At 38.7% G+C, this 26,171-nt stretch overlaps 1 protein-coding gene across 3 annotated transcripts in view; it reads left to right on the top strand.

The window, feature by feature from the left end:
• Positions 1-3,058: 3,058 nt before the first annotated feature.
• LOC149151347 (DEAD-box ATP-dependent RNA helicase 39-like) overlaps positions 3,059-26,171 on the top strand; it is a 59,097-nt gene continuing 35,984 nt past the window's right edge. For all 3 annotated transcript variants that reach the window (XM_089439561.1, XM_089439562.1, XM_089439560.1), the window contains exon 1: positions 3,059-3,836. In XM_089439561.1, coding sequence (XP_089295687.1) covers positions 3,369-3,836 — 468 coding nt within the window. In that variant the 5' untranslated portion in view covers positions 3,059-3,368. The remainder of the gene's footprint in view (positions 3,837-26,171) is intronic.

The raw sequence follows: 26,171 nt of genomic DNA on the forward strand, positions 1-26,171 counted from the left end.
ATAGCTCCCGAGAGGGTAGTACTGCTCCTTGATGGCGTCCCGGAATGAATCTCAAGTGGGTGTGGTTGGAAATAGTGAAGGGGTACTTTCGTCCTTCTGCTCACAATAGGTTTCCCACCAGTCCTTGACATGGGGGGTGACTTTGAGAAGTGCAAAAGTAATCTTTTCCCGACTAAAAAAATCACGAAAAAAATATCCCTCTAGCAGATTTAACCATTTATCTACAACGTTTGCATCTATCTGACCCTCAGATATGTGGATGTCGAAGTTAACTTGTACCTTAAAAGGCGTGGCGCTTCCAGAGTGGCTACTGGAAGAAGATGCGTTACCTTTGGGTAGCTGCTAAAGGATCTGGGCAAATTTGTCCATCATTACGTTCCTTTGTTGCTCGAGGGCTTCTTTGAGTGAGATTTTGAAAGGTCTCCTGCCCCCTTGTCTTTCTTCTCTTCCACCATGGGAGGCCATCAGGATTTGCGAGGTTGGTCTTGCAAAGGTTTGACCAATTCGAGCCCTAACCCCTTAGATCCTGACCTCGTTGGGGACATGCAAAGAAAAACAGAGAAAGAGCAGACCGCTCTGATACCACTTATCCGAACTTAAACAAGAACGCAACAAATCACAGATATAACCATAAATACAGAAATGTAGTAGAAATAACACTTCATTTCATTAATATCAAATACTTAAATATGCTTACAAACATAAATGGAAATAAACTAGCTTAGGTGATGGTAGCTTATCTCTGAGAAGAGATGTGGCGGCTACATGCCTCTGAATTGTGTGACAATGAGGCTTAAAGGCCTATTTATAATTGAGAAACAATGGAAAACCCTAAACATCCAAAAACCTAACCCTAGGAGATGAAGCGCCAAAACTATGGGCCCCGTTTGGGTAAATTGGTACATCAACTTCCTAGAGTCATAACCTTTTCATACGATCTTCGTTTGGCTATCATAATACCTCATTTCGAAGACCTCAAAGAAGAGGTCAAAAATAAAGAGGGCAAATTGTTTGGGGCTTTTCTAGTCTATCTGTTTTCCCCAAAAACGTCGTTTAGGGCCTCAAAACGAATACGGATGTTCAGGACCTGAAAAACTGCCAAAAATAATAAACTGTGCTACAATTAAGGAACTTGAAAAACTAAAAGAGATAGTGTTGGGGGTCCAAGTGGAATAGGTGGGTGGCCACCAATATCCACCTAGATCTTTCAATTTCTACCAATAAGTGTTTGGGGACGAAGAAGGTGATTAGGGTTGTATAACAATGATTTCGACGAATGCATAAGTCGTTTCTCCTATTGCTATCGATATTGTTGATAAAATGCAACTTCAACTTTTAGTTGAGGATATATGTCAAGTGTTAATGATGTACTTGTGCTATAAATGTTTGACAAAACACTTAAATGAAATGTGGTGTACTAGATTGAAATAATTGCAAAATATGTGTTGGTTGATGATTTTGATCCTAATTATGGTAACAATGATCTTGTGGATGCCATTCAAATATTGTTGTAGGATGGTAAGACCATCATATTACATGTAAAAAACTTGGAAGTTGTTGCCTTCATTAAGCTAAAGTTGTAGAAAAAAGAGGGAATCCCAATGGCCCAACAACACTTTCTATATGTTAGCAAGCCATTAAATGATCATCACATGATTTTAGATTATGACATTGGTAAGGACTCAATGTTATATTTGGGTACTTGTCTTTGTGGAGGCAAAGGTGGAAAGGATATACCCTTCTTGTCTAAGGGTCATTCTTTTAAGGATGCAATTAATAATAAATCCTCTGTGGTTGTGTTGACTCATTTTCTTTATGTTTATATTTTGGAGAAACTAGAGAAGGTTCTAGTACTAAAGGTTACAAAGGAGATAGTCTATAATCTCCTTCCATACTATGAATCTAAGGTACAAATATGTTGACTAGCCTCCAACATTAGATTTGTAACAAGAGTTTTATACAAAATGGACAAATAATTATGAGGTATGTCTTGTTTCAAAGACGTTTTTATTCTCCAATTTCACACTCTTATTGATTATCAGAAAGTTTTTGAGGAGTGTCCATGGTTATGGGGAAGAGTATGCCTTTTTGTTACCCCATGGTTCCTAGAATTTAACCTATCCAATATGTTTGTCACCAAAGTGTTTGTTTGAGTACGTTTGCCAAATTTGCCAATATGCTTTTGAGACCTAACAAAATTTTGAGGATATTAAGAATATCTTGTGCAGATATTTAAAAACTAATGTAGATCAAACCAAGATTGGTTTCTTACATATGCATGTACACATGTGGAAATTGATATTAGTAAGGCTTTACCAAATAAGCTAATGCCTCAAAAGAAAGGCTTCTAGATGGACTAAGGTAATGGATTAGAAAATTACAACTTTTCAATGTTGGATTTGTCAAAACACAATAAAATTGCAGGATTCATGTCGTGAAGCATGGGTTTATCATAAAAGGGGAAGAATGACATAAAACAAAACCTAAAAATGACAATCTTTTGAGCAAAAACTATTAGATAATGAAAAGAAATAGAATGCAAAATTTCAACAAACAACAATTTAGAGAACGATACTAAAAGATACCAAGAAATATATGTAAAAGAATCAACGTCCTATATGGTAGACAGAGAAAAAAAATCTATAATACCCCATGGTGTTAGTTGTAAGTGAAACCCTAACAAAAATAAATAAATAAAAACACTTCATTCTCCTAACAATTCTAATTTTACTTTCATTCTCGTAACAATTCTAATTTTAATAAAAAACCAGCCCTTCATTTAAATCTTAAGCGCATTTTTCCTCATGCAAATCTAGCCCATCCAATTTTTAAATTATCACTGGTCACCGTGAAATCTTCTCTACAAAGAGCCCGGAAAAAAATCTGCTGAAACTTGAAAAAGGAAAAAAGACAAATTAAAAACTAATTTCAATAAAACACACATTAATATAGTAAAAATTATAAATACTGTAAATGTAATATTTATATGGAAAAATATAATATATATTCCATTTAAAAATATTTTTCTTATTTTACACATCTTTCTAAGATGTATCATTGCTCTTATAAACTCACTAATCTGTTCATCAACTTCATTGAGAGGCAAAACCCAATACCTCACTGATCCGTGGATCCAGTTCATCGACAAAACAGTACCCCAAAACTTTTCTCATCCATCTCTACCAGTGGAGCCTAATATAAACCTAAGAAACCTTGGTTGTTGCAAAGTGAAACGAGTAAATTGAATGGATAAGACCTAGAAGCTCGTTATTTTCGTTTAACGGATCGATGGGAAGCCATGGCTGAAGAAAGCCCAGTCTTTGATTGAAAAAAACCAGGTAAAAGGTTTTGGTAGGGTTTAAGGCAAGATGAGTGGAAGGATGATGTTTCATCTTTCATCGGCGTCATCGACCTACTGTGCATCAGCTCCTATGTTGTTTAGGCCTCCCTGTTTTGCAGGCCGCAGGATTCAAGCAGGGTTTAAGGCGTTGTGCTCCTCTGCCGTAGCAGTGGATAAACCCCCAGAGCAATCTCGTGTGATTTCGTTATTGGAAAAGCTACGGTCCAGGCACCTTAAGAACGCCCCAAATGTCGCAAAGCTGCCGTCCAAGGGAACCGCTAATTCTCAAAAGGAAACGAAGAGTCCCACTGTTTTTTCCTTTGCCGAGATGGAACTTGCACCGGAGATTATGAGCACAATTAAGGAATTGAACATATCTGTTCCCACTGAGGTGCAGTGCCTCGGAATACCAGCTATACTCGGAGGACAGAGCATTGTTTTGGCCTCGCACACTGGCTCCGGAAAAACTCTGGCCTACATGCTTCCTTTGGTTCAGGTATCTATGCCCTGCTCACCTTGCATTAGATGTAAAAAAGTACCTGGTAGATGCTTATTTGTTTACTTCCCTACCGGCTGCTTGCAAATTTTACAGCATCACAGAATTTTCGATTAGAATTTTACTGATACTGGTCCAGGTGACTTTGGACAATCTCCAAGCTCTCAACAATTGAAAAAAGGAAAAAATGAATTCAACAGAGCCGCCTGTAATAGTTACTGCAATTTTTGGGAATGTTTAATTGATTACAAATGGTCAAGGGACATTACCTAAATTGTTAGCTTGGATCATAGAGAGAATTGTCAACTGACTATAATTGGCCAATGGACATTACCTACATTGTTAGCTAGGATCATAGGAACATGACTCCTTATAACTTTATGAGTACTGGCGAACAAAGTCAAAAATCTCCATCAAAACTCCTTGAACTCAAGTTTTAGTTAATAAGTTTTGCGAAGTTTTTTCCAGTTTTGCAAACTTTATGTTAAGTCATAGTAGGAGGATACGACTACGAATATGATGTTTTTGTACGGAAAAAATGTAATGAAAAAATCCAGTATGGTTCAATATAGAATTGGGAATTATACATCTCATAAAGACAAAGACAGGTATGTTCCTTCAGATTCACATGTGGTAGATATTTTGATGATGCCCCTGGCTGAGGGGAATTTTGAGATGTTGAGGGAGAGACTTGGATTGGTGGAGAGCACTTGTGTTGCTTAGCGCATATTCTCCTCTAATATGGCATAGCATTGATGGCAAATCTCTACAATAGTTGCACCCTTCAACAAATCCATCATGCCTCGGGTATTCTGCACAGTTGAGGGGCATGTTGATGATGGCACAACACTAGTTTGCTTTGAGAGGTGAGCTATATTTATGTAAAGTCTATAGAGGTAGAGGGTGCATGTGTGCATGTGCCAACCTTAGCGTATTTTCAGATTTAGCTATTGTTCTTCATTCATTATCAATTCAAAATTAGGAAATATCTTTTATGTTTTTAGTTTACTTTTTCATTTCTAGAAAAACTTGCATGACTAATGAAATTTTTTCATTCTTGTTGATGTTTGTAGCTCAAGCAGGTATTTTTGAGCAGCCCTTAGTGTCTAGGTGTGCAGAAGTCGCCTAAATTCTCTTTAGGACACTTGCTCAAGTATTAAGTTGTTATTGTAACTTAGCCTAACTTAGGAAAAACACATAATGAATTATGTTGACTATTGAGCTAAAGAAACTTAGGAAAATTAAAGTATTTTACTGTCTTTTACTTTAGTGATTATGTTTAAATCTCCATCGTCAATCATAAGCGAGGCAAAATCTAATTTCGACTGCTAATCACTTTAGAGATTAGGGTTAGGGATTTAGCTCAATGTAAAGTTATAAAAGCAAGGCTAAGGAGAGGAGGACACACCATATAGTGGCACAAACCATTAAGAGAGGGGTTTCTCAAGTTAGGAGTGAGCTGCTCAAGTGTGATAGGTCCAAGGAAGGTGCAAGAGTACATTGTTGGAGATCAATATCAACCAAGTTGATCAAGGATAGATCTAGGTCTTGATCAACTCGATCAAATCCAGGGTATGTTGTAAATGTATTTTCCTCAATTAGGCCATTGTATTAGGACGAGAGCCCAAGTAGGTTCTGATTAAGATTTAATGAAGATTGATTTGATTGGGTAGAATATGTATGTGCGACATGTGATTGAGATTGGTTGTGTAATATTTTGCTTTCGTTGAATAATTGTATTAAGAACCTAGTTGTGCTTTTATTCAGTAGATCTGTGATAAATTTGCTAGGAACTAATTGTCAGGTGCAACGTTCATGATTTAACATTGTATCAGAGTGTAAACTCTGAAGTTGATCTTAAGGTGCTAGGTTGGTGTAGGCGTTGCAGGGGCTAGATTTGGTCGCAACCATACATGGTAGTGGAGAAAAATTTCAGATTGAGAACCAGAAGGGTAGGTTGTATTACGACCAAGATAAATAAATCTGTATAGGTTGGGAAAAAATCATACAACAACTGAGGTTAAAGGTTAATTAAAAATAAAAAAATAAAGAAAAAATTATGATTGGGTGGTCGATAGTCGTGAGTGGGCCATGATAACCCACCCAATCACCAACCAGAGGAGTTGTTAGCTCGCAGAGACAGGGTTTGCTGGTGCGAGTGGGGGTGGCAGCTCGTGAACATTGCGTCGGGACGCGGATCGTTGTCAATACATTGGTTGGGAAGATTGTTGTAGCTTGGGCCAGCTAGCCACCAAGTGAGATAGAGGACTAGCCACATTTCTAGATGGGGTTAGAGTTTGGGAGGCCCGCATAAGGGCACTGGGCTATGGGGCATGGGGTCAAGTAGCGGAGTGACAACTTGGTAGCTAGTTGGAGGCATCAGGGTGTAGGGTTGCAACTGCAGAAGACAAAATTGAGGTCGAGGTTCAGTGACAGACTGCACAAGTCAGACTGTTGGTAAAAGGTTGATCCGTGATGGAGCTGGACATAGGGACGTGTGTTGGGCGTGAGCAGGAGTTGGACATGGTGCGAAGGGGCTTTAGTGGTAGAGGTGCAATGTCGGTAGGTTGGGGGAGGCATTGTCGCCAGGACGGACAACCACATCGACAATAGAGAAAACATAGCTGTAGGATGAGGTGAGGAAGACACGATGCAACAGAGGGTGCATGGGCCATTGCTGGAATGTTGAGAAGCACAATTGTTAAGAGTTGGAATGCACGAGAGACAGGGTTCGAGGTTCGGGTCTAGCTAATAGGTCGAACTAGTGCAACAACAGGTCAAAGCAGAGGTTAATCGCAACTGATTTAGGGGTGCCTAAAGGACTTTGCATTTTTGTTTTTTAAATATTTCAATTGGGATTATGTCAAGACGATTGTAGTGGGCTTTTAGTTTGAAGATAGGTTAGACAAACCCTCAAATTTCTTGTCTTGGAACACTAGGTTCACCTTGCTTCTCAAGGAAAATTATCTCTAGGAGATTGTTGAGAAGGTGATCCCATGGTCGACAGATGCCAAGGAGAAGGCCATTTTAGCAAAGAGGGAGATTAAGGCACAAAGGGTACTATTAGATGTGATGAAGGACCATTTGATCCCTCATTTATCTAAGAAATCTCCCAAGTAGTGTTTGATGCTTTGGTGGGTTAATGCCAGAGCAATACCTTTAATAGGAAAATGGTATTGAGTGACAAGCTTTGGTCTATGTAGATGACTAGATCTGACATAGTGACAAGTTAATGAAGATCACTCAAACCCATGATCAACTTGTAGCAGTGGGGGAAAAGCTGGATGACGCAGAGTTAGTAAACGTGGCATTGATTGGCTTTCCAAAGCCAAGGGATCCGTTCGCCAAAGGAGTTTGTGCTCGAGAGAACCAAGCCTCATTTCATAGGCTATGGGATGGTTGCATTCAGGAGGAGATGAGGGTGCAATCAAAGGCCAAGTCAAACAAGTAGGAAGATGACGAGGGCATGGCTCTTGTTGGTATGATAGTGAAGAGCAAGGGAAAAGGTTCGAGCAAGAGTGAGTAGTCAGACTCACAGTTGAAGAAGAAGAAGGACTTGACTAAGGTCAAGTGTTTTGCTTGTCATAATACATGACACTATGCTTCACAGTGTCACGAGAGGAAGAAGGGTAGAAAAGGTATTTAATTAGCTATAGTTGCCGTTGGTAAAGGCTCAAGGGGAAGAGTTTGCTAGGGAGTTTGATATTGAATTCTCACTTGTTTCCTTCCTTTCCTTGAGAACCATACTAGTTGGTGTGTGGCTACTGGATAGTGGAGCCACATGACATATGATAGGAGTACAAGAGCTGTTTGACAACCTGACAGAGTGGGACTCAGATTTGCATGTGGAGTTTGATGTTGATACCAAATATGCAATAATGGGAGTTGGAATAATAATATTCCAACTTGATGCAGGAGTTAGGTTGGAAGTGAAGGGCGTGCTATGGGCACTAGAACTAAGATGGAATTTGTTCTCAGTCTCTATGATAGAGAAGGGGTTTGGTGTAGCATTCCAAGAAGGAAAAGCACTGATCTTACCCATGGGATCTAGTTCAGACAATGGCCACACCATTGGAGTTTTGTTAATTTGGCAGCTCAATGACAAATTCCAATCATTGGACTAGGTTCCTCTTTCCGAGAGGACCAAATTTGACCTTTGAAGCGTTGGATTCGGATAAGTGAAAGTGTATTTTTGAAATGAAGCCCACAATGTCACAATTAATCAAGTCGGCCTAGAGGCTAATTAAGCCCTCCTCCAACGCCTATAAATTAAGGTCACCTCAAGCTCATTTGGACATTCATTCATCACACACATCTCTCTTCTTCATATGGTTCGATACATCTGAAATTGCACGAGTCTCTTCACACGTGCGAACAAGACGAAGAAGAAGAAATTACGGGAGGTCAAATTTTGTTTTGACCAACACTTTGACTTTTGTTGACTTTTGGAGATTGGACATGGTTTCACTGATTTTGACTTGGGTTCTTGCACTGTTTTGGAGCGTCGAATTTCTGAGCACACAACTCGAGATTTTCTGGGCGCTTTGATTGTGGTTGACTTCAAACTTGCAACAAAGGTTTCAGTTTCCTTTGACTTTGACTCTGACCGAGATTGGAGGAGAATTTTGGGATTGTTTTTGAGGCACGTTGACCAGCGAAACAAGCCACATTTTTTGACTGTTGACCAAGTTCATTTGGAGGTCTGTTGACTGTTGACCATTTGTTGTTGTTGTTGACTTTGACTAGCGTTGACTTTGACCAGATTTGACTATTGGCTCATATTTTGGAGTTTGGTTGGTTGTATTGTTGGATAAGTCAATCTTTAACTTTCATTTTTCTTTATGGACTTAGGCTCATTGTACTTTCTGTTGAACATTTGAGGACAATCTAATAAAAGAAGAATTTCAAAGGGTTTTCACCCTTGTGGGGTTTTTCCTTGGTCTTTGACCAAATCAGTGTCTCTTATTGATGTGTTGATTGTCTCTTATTGTCATTGCATTTACTGTTCTATCTTCAGTTATTGAATTGAATTGGAAAGATTAATTGTTACTAAATTGTTTATTGAAAAAGTGAATTGGGCTAAAGTAATTGAAATAACATAGAGCAGTGGAAAAATTAACAGGAGAGGGCAACTTGTATATGCTAAAGTGTAATGTTCCTTTTTTTGGTGTTCCTCATGGCATGGTTAGGATGGACTTTTAGGGTTGAAGGTAGGCAAGTCACAGGTGTAGGTTTACTTTATTAGTGGGCCCAAGTGCTTTTGGAGATGTTTCATGGGGTTTTGAGGAGTTTCTATGGGATCTGATGACATTCGCTTGGCGTATTCCATCATCTGCACAACTTGTCTTTCGTTCTGTCGCATTTTGACAACTTTCGAAAAACAAGGTTATTATTGGGCCTAACTCAGTTAATTACGCTTAAGGTGGCATTCCGAGAGGAATACTTGACAGAACACCTTAGTGTAATAGCTCGTTGGAACCAGAACGAGAAGATCTACAAGATGGAATGGTTAGAAGTGATTTTCAGTGACCTGAGGAGGCGTGGTGGCCAATTTACCCTTTTCCCACATTAAAAAGAATATTTTAATTGAAATAAAAAGAGGGAAAAGTGCTCAATGATTAAAATAATCATAAAATGGGAGGTTCTAGAGGGGTCCATCAGATCTATAAAAAGAGGAGGAGGCAATTAGAGGACATCTTGGATTTGATATTTCTTCTTGTATGAAAGGTTGGGAACCCGGTTCTCTACTTCCTTGGTAGCCCTAGGACGAAAACCCTCAGGTGATTTAGTGAGATTGGGCGAGTACCCATCTCCCCTTGGTGAATTCATCCAAAATTCACAGGAGAGCTTAGCCTTGGCAATTCAGTTCAGTTTTGGTGGAGGGCCCGTGCAACATTGGAGTAGATCCTTGAGGCCAATTCTATTTCATCTATATCAACGATTTTGTTATTTCAACATGTAAAACCCCAGTTTATATATTATAATAAAAGATGAGATTATTTTTGTAAATTGAATGGTAATTTTATGGAGAATTCTTGGTTGAATTAGTTTTTTGCAAAATCTGCATAATATCCCGTTTGGGATATTACATAAAGGGCCAACCTATTTGAGCGATGGTAAGAAGCAGAGAAGTGACAGAGAACAAGCAATAAGAAGCTTTGAAGGTTGAACGATTTAGAGGAAGCAACCTTTAGGTTCAGGTGGGGAGAATTGGTCAATAGATCCTTCCAAGTCTTCCAAGATGGTCTCTTGGTATGAGATGACCTTATAAGATGTTTAGGAGCAGAAGGCTTTTAGGAACGAGTCCAAAAGGAGCAGTGCAACGAGGATGACTCCAATTTAGGTGCTAGGGAAGGATTCCAGTTCAGAGGGAGTAGTCGTGGCAGCAGATGTAGTTCTAGGATTGGAGCTAGTTTAGGTGGCAGAAATACCTCCCTCGATTAAGAGGGAGTGTTCTCGGGTAGGTACTTGTGCACATGCCTAGGTGTTTAGTCGTGTAGAAGTTGCCCAGAGTCTCCTTAGGGCACTTGCTCAAGTATTGAGTAAGTTGCTATTGTAATTTATCCCAAGTCTAACTTAGGAAAAATACATAATTAATTATGTTGGCTATTGAGCTAATGAAACTTAGGAAAAGTGAAGTATTTACTTTAACGATTTTGTTTTAATCTCAATTGTTAATCTCAAGTGAGGTGAGATCTAATCTCGACCATCAATCACTTTGGAGATTAGGGTTAGGGATTTAGCTCAATGTAAAGTTATAAAGACAAGGCTAAGGAGAGGAGAAGGACAACATATAGCAACACAAACATTGAGAGAGGGATTTTCTCAATTGAGGAATGAGATACTCAAGTGTGCTGGGTTCGAGTAAGGTGTAGGGGTACAACATTGGATATCTAGATCAACCAAGTAGATCGACAAATCTAGGGCCTTATCCGTTTGATCAAATCTAGGGTATGTTTTAAATGTAGTTTCCTCCATTGGGCCATTATCTTAGGATGGGAGCCCAAGTAGCTTCTGATTAAGGTGTAATGAAAAATTGATTTGATTGGGCAAAATATGTATGTGCCACATGTGATTGAGATTGGTTGTGTAATATTTTGCTTCGATTGAATAGTTGTGTTAAGAACCTAGTTACTTTTATTTAGTAGATCTGTGATAAATCTATTAGGAACTAATTATCGGGTTCTAGGTTCCGGAGTTAACAATTCTTAGGCTAGGGTGTGGATTACAAAATTAGAGGGAGGCACACTACATGAGGACTTATCCTACTCTAATCTAGGCATAGTCGTATAGGTGTCTTGCACATACATTCATGCATGTTGGATACTCTATCTTAGGTGCCTACAATTAGTGTATTGCCTTGTAAACCCTAGCTTTCTTATTTTGTAAAAGATGCTAGCATGTTCATTGTTTGATATACATAGTTAGAGAGATTGGGTTTTGAGGTATTAGCATCTAAGTCACTTGACACAATGATATACGACACAAAGGACACAAAAATATGAGTGTCTGACACGGGACATGGTAACCCCAAAAATAGGACACAATATATATGTTAAAATATGCAATTGCGGTCAAATTCCACTTTGGACTACTCATTTGATGGAGATGATGATGGCATTAGATTCCTCTTTTCGAGAGGACCAAAATCGACCTAAAGATCACCTCATTTGGACAAGCAGAAGTTGAGTTATGAATTATTTTATTCATACATATATTTTGGATTAGGTCGGCCCTATGCACATGTACCAATGGACAAGTCAAGTGGACCCTCATGGAAGCCTATAAATAGAAGAGACCTCAAGCTCATTTGGACACACATCAAGCTCTCTTCTCCTCTTCTATTTGGTCTTGGCTCGCACAGGTCTGACGGAGGAAGCTTGCTCAAGGGTCCGAAACTTTAGGATGAGGCTTGCACTAGACTAGGGTTTTCTGATTCAAAGTTGCTGGCACAGAATTGAGCATTTGGGTTTCTGGACGCTGGCACACAGTGATCATAAGAGCGACTTTGGGTCCCTTGTTGTTGGCACAAACAAAGTCTTCATGAGAGCGATCGAGAGTCTGGGTCAGTTTGGTCCTCGGTCGCTCGCACAAAATGGTATGGGAGTGATCGAGCTGCCATAGTCACTATCATGCAGTTCACAGAGAGCGACCCTGTTTGACATAGTTATGGGAGTGACTGAGCTGCCATAGTCACTATCATGCAGTTCACAAAGAGTGACCCTGTTTCTCATAGTCGCTCGCACAACTTCTCCTCCCTGCGACTAAGACTCAAAGATGAAATATCAGTATTTCTAAGATTTTGCTCAGTGACAGATGTGTTCGGCAGCAGGCTACATTCACTGATAGTATATTACAATTATCTGAATCAGAGTTTTGATGTTTAGATGCATTTCATGGATATTCTAGTTGTTGTGAAGATATGGATCATTGTACTCTCTTTTGCTGAATCATTTGATGACAATCTATTAGAAGAAGATTTGCAAGGGTTTTCCCCATAGTGGGTTTTGCCCTGGTCTCTGACCAATCCTGGTGTCTCTATGTGTGCATGCTTTTCTTCTATTGTTCCTTTATGTTCTGTTGCATTGATGATGATGTTATTGTTCTTTCTACATAGTTGCATATGCTGATGAATAATGATGTAAATATGTATAATGTTATGATACTATGGGGTGAACTTAATGTGTTAATGGAGAAATGCAATTATCAAAGCAAAGAACAATATAGCCCTATGAAAAATTAACATGGTATCAGAGTTGGGCTAAAGAAAAGCCATGGAGATCACCCCCATGGAGACACTTTTGATGGAAGCAAGAAGAGGATGGTGGAGACCTAAAAGAATCCTAGGGTATGAAGGAAACCCTTGGTAGTTAGTGCATAAGGATTTGATGGTTAGGGTTTGAGAGAAACCCTGGTTTATGGAAAAGGCTTGAGATTTGATGTATGAAACTCTAGCATGGTCTATGTGAAGATGCTCAAGCACTTGGGACAGATTTGATGAAGCCCTAGATGGCCGGTTGTTGATAAAGTTGATTGAAGGCAACATCTTATGTGGACTATGGATAGTGATGACTCTTGAAGGCTGGTTCAAGAGGGAGAGGATCACCTCTCATTGAAGATAAGTACTCCTTGACTTATGATATTTCTTTATGTCTTTACTCTTGTTTAGACTTATGGATCTGATTATTATGATTATTGTTTTGATCATTGCTTATACTTCTTGCATGTATATTTGAGTATATGGATGTATCTAACCTCCTTGATGAGATGTGATAAGTGGATCCCTCTTAAGGATAATTTGAGACGCAGGAAAGAAAATCTAGATCCGGAAAGAGATAAAGAGGCACTTGATGTAAAGGTGACAAGCACTACAAGCTGCCTATGAGAAGGTGTACAGGAATTTGAACACTACAAGGTATGAAAGGTACATTGTTTCAATGTTGTGTTTCAACTATAACATTAGATGACTATGTAATCCTTATGGTATGTTGAGAATGTCTCCCTTGCAAATGGCTCATGCTTGCATATGAAAGAGATTGGGATTTCTGTTTCCTATGATGAAATGGTGCACCGGGTATTGAATATTTTGATCATGTTGATCTTCTTGATTCTATGAGGCTACTTATTGCTGATCTTGGATATAGTGGCATGACTTGTTTTTTTGGCTAACATATGTTGTTTTTGGAGATCTTGATTCTGTGAAGAAGGCTAGTACCTTGACTCTAGTAAATGATACTCTTGACACTTTACATGCATAAGACATGATGGATCTCTTATAAAAGGCTACCTCCTTGATATTGATAATACCTATGATAAGGATGATGAAAGTATGTTGACACTCTTGTTTTGGTAAAGTTTTATTGAATGACCTGACTTGGTCCTATGGTAACCTTGATGAATAGAACTATGAAATTGATACTCTAGATCTCTTATTAATCGTGGTCATGTCTTTGATAGTAATTATGGCATATGGTAAAACTGAATGTCCTAACTTGATGGATTGACTTGATATTGTGTTCATGATCTTTGAAGTATGTTGTCACACCTGTCCACTGTCTCTATCATGTGAATCTAACCTTTGATGAAAGAGTGATGTCATGATGTATTAGCTGACGTGAGCATGTTATGACCATGATGGGTATATGTTTGATTTTATGATCTAACAAATCTGATGTTGCGTGAATGTAGTAAAGACATGTTGATGACATGAAAGAAGTCGAATGAAGTAGATTCCCAAATAGAGGGAGAATCTCTTCTCAAGATTCTTACTCTTATTACTATTTGCATTCTGTATTGTTGGAATATGATTTATGTGCATATGACATTATTGATCTGTAGCAAGATCTCAGATTTGAAGCCTGTACAGAAATTAGGGTTTTTGCTCTAGACACATGCATAGAACTGGGAATACTCGTCCCTGAACGCATGAATGCTAAGGCCCAGGCAACTAAAGGCACACCCATGCTAACTTGATGAGAGCGACTAGAGGTTTGACTACAGTTGACCATCATTTGAAGATTTTTGAAGTTGTCTGAACTCTAAATCAAGATGTTCACCTGGAGGATGTCAGTTCCATAGATAAGTAGCAGACATCCGAAAGATTTGAAAGCAGGGAAGTTTGAATGTTTGTAGGTGACCATGACATACATATAGATATGTCATTATGTTTGAAGTTTGTGCTACAAGAGTTTGACATGATTTGGCTGATTGATATATATGAGCTGTATGATGTCTGATGATGACCTAGATCTCTGACTCAATGATTGAGATATGTCTTGGACTATAGATCTTACTATGATAACAAATTTGGATATTGACATGATGTCTAATGTTTTGACTTGACGACTAATGATTTGCCTTGATGATATATGAGCATAGTGACTTCCTATGACTTGGATTATGGGAATGACTTGATTGATATTGCGTGGTTGATGACAACCTGTTGGCATGGTAATAGATGATGACATGTCTTGATGAAATCCCTACCTGTCATCTGGTTCAAAGAATTGACACTGAGATATTGATGACTTTGGATATTAGTATTGATCTGGTTTGTAAACTTTGATGAATTGATTTAGTTGATCCGATTACACAATAAGGATTTATGAAAGGCTAATGGTTTGGTAAAGTGTTATGGTTGCAGTGAGCATTGCATGAAGCAAGCTCCCCCAATCCAGATATGTCTGCATTGACAGTTATCTGATGAAGTCGGATGATGTGTTGATTCAAGCCTTTACCTCAAAAGTATTCCAAGGTATGACTTTGATTTTGATTTTGGTTTTTATATACTGATGATCTACTATTGTCAGGTAAAGAGCCTCTGATGATGTAAGTAAGAGGGAGATGGCTTCTGAAGCTCGTATTGATATATCATGGCATGATGAATCGATTTCTTAAGTTGGTAAAAGATAATCTATATTGTGAAGCTATTAAAGAAGCATTGAAACGTGGAAACGCAAATCTTTGGATACTTCAATTTGAAGTTCAAGATGTTGTTGAACTTGACATGGCATCGGAAATTTAGGGAAGCTCTGGAGATTGAAAAGAGGCCAAGCAATCTCAATAGAGAGGATGGCTGGAAGATCAGTAGATGTTGGGTCCCAACTCTCTCTTCCTAGTCGCTTCCTTCCTTTCCACCCCTCCTCCTCTCCTCTCGTTTCTGGTCTCATCTGTTTATTTTATAATTAGTTAATATTTACAATTATTTTATCTGATTAGTTTCTGTATTCATTGATTTTTTTTTTGTAACTTAATATTATTTTATTCTAGTTAGTTTATTTTTTTTTGTAACTTATTATTATTTTATTCTAAGGTGTATATATATTTATTTTTATTTATTTTACTTAATATTATTTTATTCTAATGTATTTATATATTTTTATTTTTATTTTATTTATTTATTTTTTAACTCATTAAATAGTTATTCATTTGTTTTATTCCATATTTATATTTTCTATGTATTTATTAAATAGTTAATAACTCTCTATATAGTTAATTATACATTTTATTCTAATATTTATAGTTTCTATGTATTTATTAAATAGTTAATACCTTTTAACAACCAATTAAATTAAATTATTTATATATTTATTTAGTCCCTTATTATAACTAACTTCCAATTAAATTAAATTATTTATATATTTATTTTAGAGGTAAGGTCCCTAGTCCAATTTAGCCGTTGGCCTAGTTAGCCGTTGGAGGCTCTGCTCAAGCTATTTAACATGCAAAGCTGGATTTGGTTCTTCAACTTGTCCTGACGATGAACCACACTGGTTGGTTCGAAACGCGTAGACAAATGATAGATCTTGTGATTTACGCCGAAATATCTCTCATAAACCGGATATGGATCACAGAAGCCTCAATTCAACAATTGAAGCATTGATGTTCTGTTTTCAACATCCATCTGTATGATGTGCATAGAACCTGAATAAGTTCATGATTGAGCCACTTCATACACATTGCCGCCAAGAATCCTTCGAGATGTTTGCATGATATGATCTATTCTTGGTCTGAGATATTCTTATGATATATGACTATATGGAGATGTTGATGTTGATTATTGATGAACACATATGAGTGCTACCTTAGTATGAGATATGACATGATGAGAGGTTCGTGACACAACTGAGGTTGGGTATGATGTTGCTAGCATGACTAGCTATGAGCAGGTTGAAGAAACTCCTTAGAGAGTATGAGCATGATCTGGATATGACATGGATACATTGTGATAATAAAGAGTGGGATCCGATTGGCAGAGAATCCCATATATATATATATATATATATATCTCTCTATATATATATATAGTTGGGACCGCGATACTCTCATATATTGAGACAGTGTAGCTGTGCGAGACAAGCTTAGGCTTGTGGTTGGCACCTCCTTGAGAGGGAGGATGATTATGGTATCCTTTTGTGATTTATATGATTATTTATGCTCTAACATGATTTGATTTGATGTCCTATATAAATAGGAGACATTTGTTACTGATAGATGATGATTACTTGATACAAGTACGATGATATGAGTATGATGAGAGCAGCACTGATCGAGGACACTGAGCCATACTCTTCCCCCTGTTTGAGCTCCCAGGGTGAGGAATTGAGATAGAGGGCTCCTGGGGTTGAGGGAACTTTGGACAATAGGGTATCATCCCTATGTATTACCCATAGGGTTGGAGTAGTAGCTCACCGTATCTTGTTCTTTGTAGAGTATACCCTAGTGGCATCATACCCACAAGTTGGGCTTTGTTGGGATTATCCCTCTCCGTCTGGCAAACAGTTGAGGAGGCTTGGGGACGTGAGATCCTTACCTTTGGTAAGTCGAGTATCTCGCCCAAGATAGGATTATGATGCAGGTGTTCTACCCAGTGTTGCAGGAAACGTGCCCCCCGGATCAAAAGCCCGAAACGCGATCTGTGGGTGATCCGCCCTCCGAAACGTGGATCGGGCTGAAAAATACGGTTCCTGCCATTTTGGAACCGTACGGCTCGATCCGCGTTTTGGTTTTTCAAAAACACGTTTCGCACGGCGGATCGACCGTACGATCTGCGACATTTCCGGGTTGAATCCGTATGGATCGCTACAGCATTGCCGGGCAAGCGATCGTTTCCGTCGTGCAGGCCACAAAGTGGTGCATTTTTAATTTTTTTTTTTTTGTTTTTTTTTGTTTTTCTTTGTTGGGGGTGGGTCCACCTTAGGTTAGGGTGAGGAGTGAAGGGATTAAAGACCTTTTCATCTCTCATTTGCTCACTTTTATTTTATGAGAGCTTGGAGAAGAGAGGAGAATATAAGAGAGGAGAAGAGAGGAGAAAGAGAGGAGAAGAGAAGAGAGGAAAAAGAGAGGAGATGTTAAAATTGGAAACTAGGGCCAAACTCCATGTGCATCTTCTTATTTATGGTCGCTGATATTTTTCTTGGATTCCTCTCATCGAGAGGAATAGGATTGATCTAAAGATCATTGGATTCCGTCATGTATTCATGGAGATATAAATTTATTTGTGTTACTTGACAATTTGTCAAGGTTGGCCAGCAACCAAATTACCGCAACTCAACTTCAACGTTGCACTATAAATAAAGGTGGTCTTCAAGTCATTTTCACACCATCATCTCTTGTGATCTCTCTCCACTTCTCATTAATTTAACAACTTGTTAAACTAATCTAACTGGACTTGACTCAGTTAAATGAGCCAACCAATTACAACTCATCCTCATCCTTTAACTGATGGATAAATCCTCAATCAAAGGAGAAACTGTTGCATGTCCTCACATAGACTTCAAGTTCATAATTCCTTAACTAATTAACTCAAACTGAATTAATTAATTAATTTACAAACTGCTGTTAATATCAAATTCGAATTTTACTTCCTATTTCTAGTCCAGGGACTGACTAAAATAGGAATCCACACTGAACTGCTAAAAATAGAACTTTTATTTTTAGCACTTCCATTTTTCATTCCCTGTTGCCCAATCCAACACTGATGCCCATTTGGGTTTTGGTGGAAGGGAGGTCTAAAGGAGAATACGTTGTCCTAGAGGAGATCTAACTCTAGCCGCAAATCTAAAAGGAAGCCCTAGATGCTGTCAAAGAGAAGGCTCCCATACGCAGTCAAGGAGGAAGCAAGCTGCTGTTCAGTTGTGCCCTAATCCGCTGTCAAGGAAGGACTAATGCTGCCCTAACTGTAGTCCTAAAGGAGGTGATCTAGCCACAGTCCAAGCAAGGAGACTTAGCCGCAGTTCATGAAGCCTAGACACAGTTGAAAGGAGAAGACCTAGGAGTTGTCTGGCCACAGGTAAAGGAGACCTATTTGTTGTCTTAAGAAGCTTCAATACGCAACCCTAATCAACAGCATAAGAAGGCCTAAAGCCGCAATTAGAGGAGCCCTAAACACAGCTTGAAAGGGACCCTAAGACGCAGTTAGAAGTGTGGACCTAGCCGCAACAAAAAGGAGTAACTCAACAGCGTGAAGGGTCTGTGTTAATACCACGTTGTTGTAGGTGACAACGTGGTTGTTATGAATATAATTCATAACAAGTAAATAAATAAAATAAATGTAAATATTAAATAATCAAATATTGGTTATGTTAAATAGTCATTAAGTTAAGTGAAAAGGCATGTCTAAAAGACATGCCCAGTCACGAAAGGACACTTGCTTAGGTATATATGCGGGTCCTCATTGTAACATTTGATCATCACTTATACATTTTTATATATAATAACTTATTATTACAAATACTTCTATGTATTTTAACATTCAAGCCAACAAGCTATCAATTTTGATGCTTTAGTGGTATCAAAGCCATGGCGCACAACATAATCATGCGAGTCTTTGAGCGTAGTTCACCGCACAATATGCCATTACATTCATGTCCTGAATCCATGGAGAATTTTAGTAAAATGCAAGAAGCATTTCAACGTTTAGAAAAATCATTTGCAGAAGTTAAAGCATGTCGAAAGGAAATCGATAATAAGGAAAATAATAGCGACAATGAAGAAATGAAACAAGAGGAAGCAAAAGAAGAAGATCTTGATTATGATAATGAACATGAAGATGTTATAGATAATGATGAAGATGAGGATCCAGATGAAGTTGGTCTCGGTGTGGATGAAAATGATGTCGATGAAGATTCTGTAGGTCAAGAGAATGATTCAGATGATGATGTTCCCTTGCGTATGAGGGTTCAAGTAAAACAATCGACAAAACCACCCAGTGAAGGTTCCCCTATGTGTGATGTTGACTCTGAGGTTGAGAAGCCTTTAGCAATAAGACACAAACAAAAATCTGCCAGTGAAAGTTCCCCCATGGATAGTGACAACTCTGAAGATGAGAAACCTTTGTCAAAAAGAGAATCTAAAACAAGCCAATAAAGGTTCCCTTATGGATAGTGATGTAAATAATGTAGCAGTAAAAAACAAACCAAATAGAGTGGTTAAGAAAGACATAAATGGAAAAACTCAATCTGTTAAAATTGAAATTTATTTCAAGAAGAAGGTGTTGCCAGTTAAGAGCATAACAAGCAGTGCAAAAAAGTTGAAAGGGGGGAAATTGTCTCCTGGACCTAGTGGAAAGTTAGATTGGACAGCTCATTCGACTCCCATGACTAGGGCAATGGGAAGTCCTATAAGACCCCAATTGCCTTCCTTGACAAGTAGACCTTTTGGTGTCTTTCCCCCTCCACCACCTTTCAGACCTGGTATTGATAACCTTGCTAGTCTTGGACCATCAAGTACTGGATTTGAGGAAGTGACGGCTACTAGAGATCAGCGAATGACTGATTGCCAAGTTGGCAGCCATTTCAAAAGAGAAGCCATGGGAGGAACAGGACAAGATGTCTGGAAAGGTGTTGGGAACTAGAATTCTCTTAGTCAAGGACAAGATCCAGGCAACATGTTCATTTCCTTTCAACATCACATGGGTGGTCATCCACATGGTGGCTTCCTCAATATGCCACAACAATTTCCAGGCCCTCCCTTATTTGGAGTCAGGCCATCTCCAGATATGTGTGGTGTTCGCTATCATATGCGGGATGGTGGAGATGCATTTCCAAGGCATAATCGCACCTTGGGTTGGCAAAGACAGGATGATGATGTTTGTGGTCCCCATAACCAGGTTCCTCTGCATGCATGGGATGGGCCAACATCTTATGGAGAGGAATCACGTGTTTATGGACGACCTGCTCAGGATCAAATTGTCCAAGGAGTTGGTGGCTGCAGTTGGGATCAAGGAACAAATATGTGGGAAGTCAACAAAAGGGATACTGAAAGACGCATCAGGAAAGTTTGTTTCAGCGATCGCAATGTGTTTATGAAATATGAGCATTCAAAGTCCTTGCTCATATTTTATCAAGAAACGAACAAAGTTATAAAAACGTTGAATTTCCCAGAAAGAACCATTATCCACACGTTCTACTTCAACGAGCACGACGATTCCTTGGTTATGGTTATAAACATAACTGTAGATAGGGAAATTGTATTGAAAACAATCCCAATTGTATCATTCTATCAACAAGAAACTGTACAATTAACACACCGATTACAAGTAGATCTGGGGAAATCATGTTTTGAATTTGACATTCCCATCTGCAAGGTCCTCTCATTAGAAGAGGCAAACGATAAAATGATAATTATAGACATTAGCTCCCCCTCCAATTCCACGGTGAGGAAAGAAAATGTTGTGGCATCGAGGGAGCCCAGAGTTGTGCCCAAGAATCGACAGATTGTAGCCCCAATTGGTTTTGAAACATGGATAGACCACATAATGATTTTTCATGGCATGTTACTGTTCAAGATTTCTGAGACAGTCCACAGTGCAATTCCTTGTTTACCCCTACATGCTGTGGATCACAAAGAAGTGTCAGAGGACATATTTTCGGGTAGTAGTCCGTTGACATATTTCCATGTAGTAGTCTGTTGACAGACATTCCGGGTAGTAGCTCGTCGATTGATATTCCGAGTAGTAGCCTGCTGACAGATATTTAGGGGAGTAGCTCGCTGTTAGAGATTCCGGGTTGTAGCCCGATGAATAGAGGGTGGTAGCTTAAGCTCCCCTCCGGTGGCAAATTCTTCTTCTTCTAGATTCGAGAATATTTAGCATATGAGTAGGAACAATCGAGAAGCAAGAATTAGCAAGAGATGTACATTGATGATCCGAGATGATGAGATACTTGAGATGGGACGTATGTCATTTTGATAGATGGTCCGATATTGGGAGGTGGAATTCTCCCTAGTTGAGAGGGAGTGTTAAAATATGCAACTGCGGTCAAATTCCACTTTGGACTACTCATTTGATGGAGATGATGATGAAATTCCTCTTTCCGAGAGTACCAAAATCGACCTAAAGATCACCTTAGCCCTATGCACATGTACCAATGGACAGGTCAAGTGGACCCTCATGGAAGCCTATACATAGAAGAGACCTCAAGCTCATTTGGACACACATCAAGCTCTCTTCTCCTCTTCTATTTGGTCTTGTCTTGCACAAGTTTGACAGAGGAAGCTCGCTCAAGGGTCCGAAACTTCAGGATGAAGCTCACACTGAACTAGGGTTTTCTGATTCAAAGTCGTTGGCACAAAACTGAGCATTTGGGTCTTTGGACGCTGGCACACAATGGTCATTCCCATACTATTTAGTGGACATTGGCATCAATGACAACACCATTCAACACTCTTTGTCTTGCATCTATAGTCTATTCCCCGAAAGTATTACAATGCTAATCTAAGAAACATGACACATCCTTACCCCACTTCATGTCACATATTTCATGTGTCGGACATAACACATGCGTGCCATGTGTTCGACACGAGCCCTAATCGTGTCCCAAAATTCAGACATTTGTTCGGTGAAAAAGCAGCCCACATCTTCTAAAAAGTGATTTTTTTCCTCATTCTCACACTATTTAGTCATAGGTTTAGAGCTCTGAGAGGTTTTGTAGTGCAACAAAGGGTGATTATGCAGTGCTAGAAAGGATTCCGAGTGTTGGGAAGTGGATTTGTCTAGGCCCTACTAATGTTATGTAATTAATGTTAATGTTAAATTTTTGGTTTAAATTTTTAACATTTCCATTAGTTGTTTCAAGATGTTTGAGAGTGGTTCCAACCTCATTGGATTTCACATGGAGAAAGTAGAATTTTAGATCCCAATCAAAATCTAGTAGACTTAACAGTTTTCAAAATTTCAAGATTTGGGTGATTGCAACGTTTCTATTCAATTATATCATGTATGAGGGTATGTAACTAGCATTTAATCAAGAGCACCAAGCCCTTTATATACCTCAATATTGGTGGCAATGATTATTGAACTCCTTTGTCATGACCCTAGCAAAAATGTAACCATAACTCAAACAATATCTTGATTTGACATGTTAAGCTTTTTCTATTTGATTTTAATGTTTAGAGGATGATATTGATGATGCCGATCCCAATGTAGGCAATCATTTTGATGATATGTAGTATTAGTTATTTGTCGTAGCATGATTATTTTGGACTCTGAAGGCCATTTAGAGCCTCTTTGTGGATGTATTTTTGGTTTAGATATGGTTTGCACTCGGTATTATTCTGGTTATACGCAGTAGTTGTATGACTGAATTTGTATCATCATCATGTAAAATTGTAAATGTTTTAGTTTCTAAATTATAAAGAGATTTGAATCTGTTTATATTTCATTTTTGTATGTGTAGTAATTCACTAATTTGTTATATATATATATATATATTGTTAATTTTTCATAGGGCTATATTGTTCTTTGCTTTGATAATTGCATTTCTCCATTAACACATTAAGTTCACCCCATAATATCATAACATTATACATATTTACATCATTATTCATCAACATATGCAACTATATAGAAAGAACAATAACATCATCATCAATGCAGCGGAACATAAAGGAACAATAGAAGAAAAGCATGCACACATAGAGACACCAAGATTGGTTGGAGACAAGGGCACCCTTGCAAATCTTTTTCTAATAGATTGTCATCAAATGATTCAACAAAGAGAGTACAATGATCCATATCTTCACAACAACTAGAATATCCATGAAATGCATCTAAACATCAAAACTCTGATTCAGATAACTGTAATGTATTGTCACTGCCTGTAGCCTACTGCCAAACACTTCTGTCACTGAGCGAAATCTTTGGAATACTGAAATCTCATCTTGGAGTCCCAGTCACAGGGAGGAGGAGTTGTGCGAGCGACTATGACAAACAGGGTTGCTCTTTGTGAATTGCATGATAGCGACTATGGCAACTCGGTCGCTCCCATACCATTCTGTGCGAGCGACTGGGGACCAAACTGACCCAGACTCCTGGTCGCTCTCATGAAGACTTTGTCTGTGCCAACGACCAAGGACCCAAAGTCGCTCTCATGACCACTGTGTGCCAGCATCTAGAGACCCAAATTCTTAGTTCTGTGCCAACGACTTTGAATCAGAAAACCCTAGTTCAGTGCGAGCTTCATCTTGAAGTTTCGGACCCTTGAGCGAGCTTCCTCCGTCAAACCTGTGTGAGCCAAGACCAAATAGAAGAGGAGAAGAGAGCTTGATGTGTGTCCAAATGAGCTTGAGGTCTCTTCTATTTATAGGCTTCCATGAGGGTCCACTTGACTTGTCCATTGGTACATGTGCATAGGGTCGACTTGATCCAAAATATATGTATGAATAAAATAATTCATAACTCAACTTCCGCTTGTCCAAATGAGGTGATCTTTAGGTCGATTTTGGTCCTCTCGGAAAGAGGAATTTCATCATCATCTCCATCAAATGAGTAGTCCAAAGTGGAATTTGACTGCAGTTGCATATTTTAACACTCCCTCTCAACTAGGGAGAATTCCACCTGCCAATATCGGACCATCGATCAACATGACATACGTCCCATCTCAAGTATCTCATCATCTCAGATCATCAATGTACATCTCTTGCTAATTCCTGCTTCTCGATTGTTCCTACTCATATGCTGAATATTCTCGAATCTAGAAGAAGAAGAATTTGCCACCGGAGTGGAGTTTAAGCTACCACCCTCTATTCATCGGGCTACAACCCAGAATCTCTATCAGTGAGCTACTACCCGGAATATCTGTCTTGTGTATAGCGCTGCCCTTCTTTGCAATTATTTTGACATTGAATGAAGTCTTGGCCTAGGGCCTTGAGGAACAACTGCAAGAAGCTTTTGAATGGTTGTTGTTACATAACTTCCAGGACCGTGGTTCCATTTAAGATCCAAAATTTTGAGGGCATATATATATATATATTGATTTACATCGCTTAAAGCCGACCTTGAGAACTGAACTGAGCAAGTCCTAGACTTGCATTTATGACCTGTGGTTAAAACATTGACACAGTTACATAGAAGGATTCGACCTCCATATTTCAAGTTGATTTGGAAACATCATCTGACGTTGGAACCATTAAAAGTCAGTCTTGACACATTGACTGTGGTTATTAATACACACTGCAGAATAAGGACAGAGCAGTCTCATCATACATGGCCCTAAATTTTGTGATCCTTGTGATATGGAGAATTGATTGAAGGCAGTAACTTCATCTACACATTACAACATTGATTCCTTTAGTGTTGACTGTAAGTACAACAGTGCTTATGTGCACCCTAATACAGTAAAAATATAGCAGTGACCCAATGTATGATAGCTATGTATTTCTAGTGATTTTGGGATAATGACATATGTGCTTAGATCAGTATTGTCTGACAGAGACTTTCTTGATGAATGTGACAATGATGCATGACTATGACAGAGGGCAATATATGTCAGTGTAATGAGAACAATGAAAAGTGGCAGAATTCTTGTAACTACAGTAATATATATATATGTGAAGGCAGGTCAGTGACTATCTGAGGTTATGACTTTAACATACTGCAGTGATACTTGTGAGAGTGATATGTGGCATGGAAGTCTGATTTAAGGCAATAATATTTGTGATAATAGTTCTTATAATAACATTGCCTTTAATCTTCATAACAGTGTTTATAGTATATGACAAAGAACCCTGATGATATGACTGATAACCCTGTTACGTGACAGTGATATTGGATAGACAGTTTATGACATGCTAATAAAAGCCTGAATTTTGATAGAGCAGTGATCTTGTGAAGCATAATAGTAATTTGACAGTGGCATCGTAGTACGCATGACAGTGATATACATAACCCTGATGGCATGACAGTAACATTTGATGACATTGACAGTAACAGTGCCCTTGAAATATGACGGTGATCTTCATGGCAGTTCTCTTGATATGTGACAGTGACCTTCATGACAGTACTTTTATGTGAAGGTGACCTTGTATGATTGTTATGTTGATTTTGGGTAGCATTGGATGTGCTCTAGCTTTGAAATTTGGTGGAGAGGATAAGGCACACGAGATCTCCAAGACCTAGAAATAGTTTGGAGAAATTCCACCCGGTTGAGGAGTTATTAAAAAAATTAATGTTTTTAAAGGGTTCCTAAGTCTAAACTTAAGAAACTGAAAATATTAATGGGTATTAATAAAGATAATGGTGAGAAGCTTCTAAGAGACGAGGATCAAGTCTGTTTTAATCTTAGCCGTTGATTAGAGACTTAATCTCGGTCGTTGATTCATCAACAGGAAAAGTATAAGAGAAGACTTGAGGATCATTTGGAGACACATCGGCAGATACTCAGTATCCCAAGGAAAATCGATTCTCAAAGAGAAGGAGATCGATTTCAGAGGGAGAGTTGTAGGGTGGAGGAAGAGGAGGGCATCAACAGCAGTCAGTGATTGAGGAGGAGGTGACGCAGGGGCATTGAGAGACAACGCAGAGGGAGACGCAGTCCAGGGGAGACACAACTCTCATGC

This window comes from Pinus tabuliformis, chromosome 9, assembly GCF_031772625.1.
Source record: "Pinus tabuliformis cultivar Carrire ecotype Pingquan chromosome 9, CPIR1, whole genome shotgun sequence".
In the NCBI taxonomy this organism is placed as follows: domain Eukaryota; kingdom Viridiplantae; phylum Streptophyta; class Pinopsida; order Pinales; family Pinaceae; genus Pinus; species Pinus tabuliformis.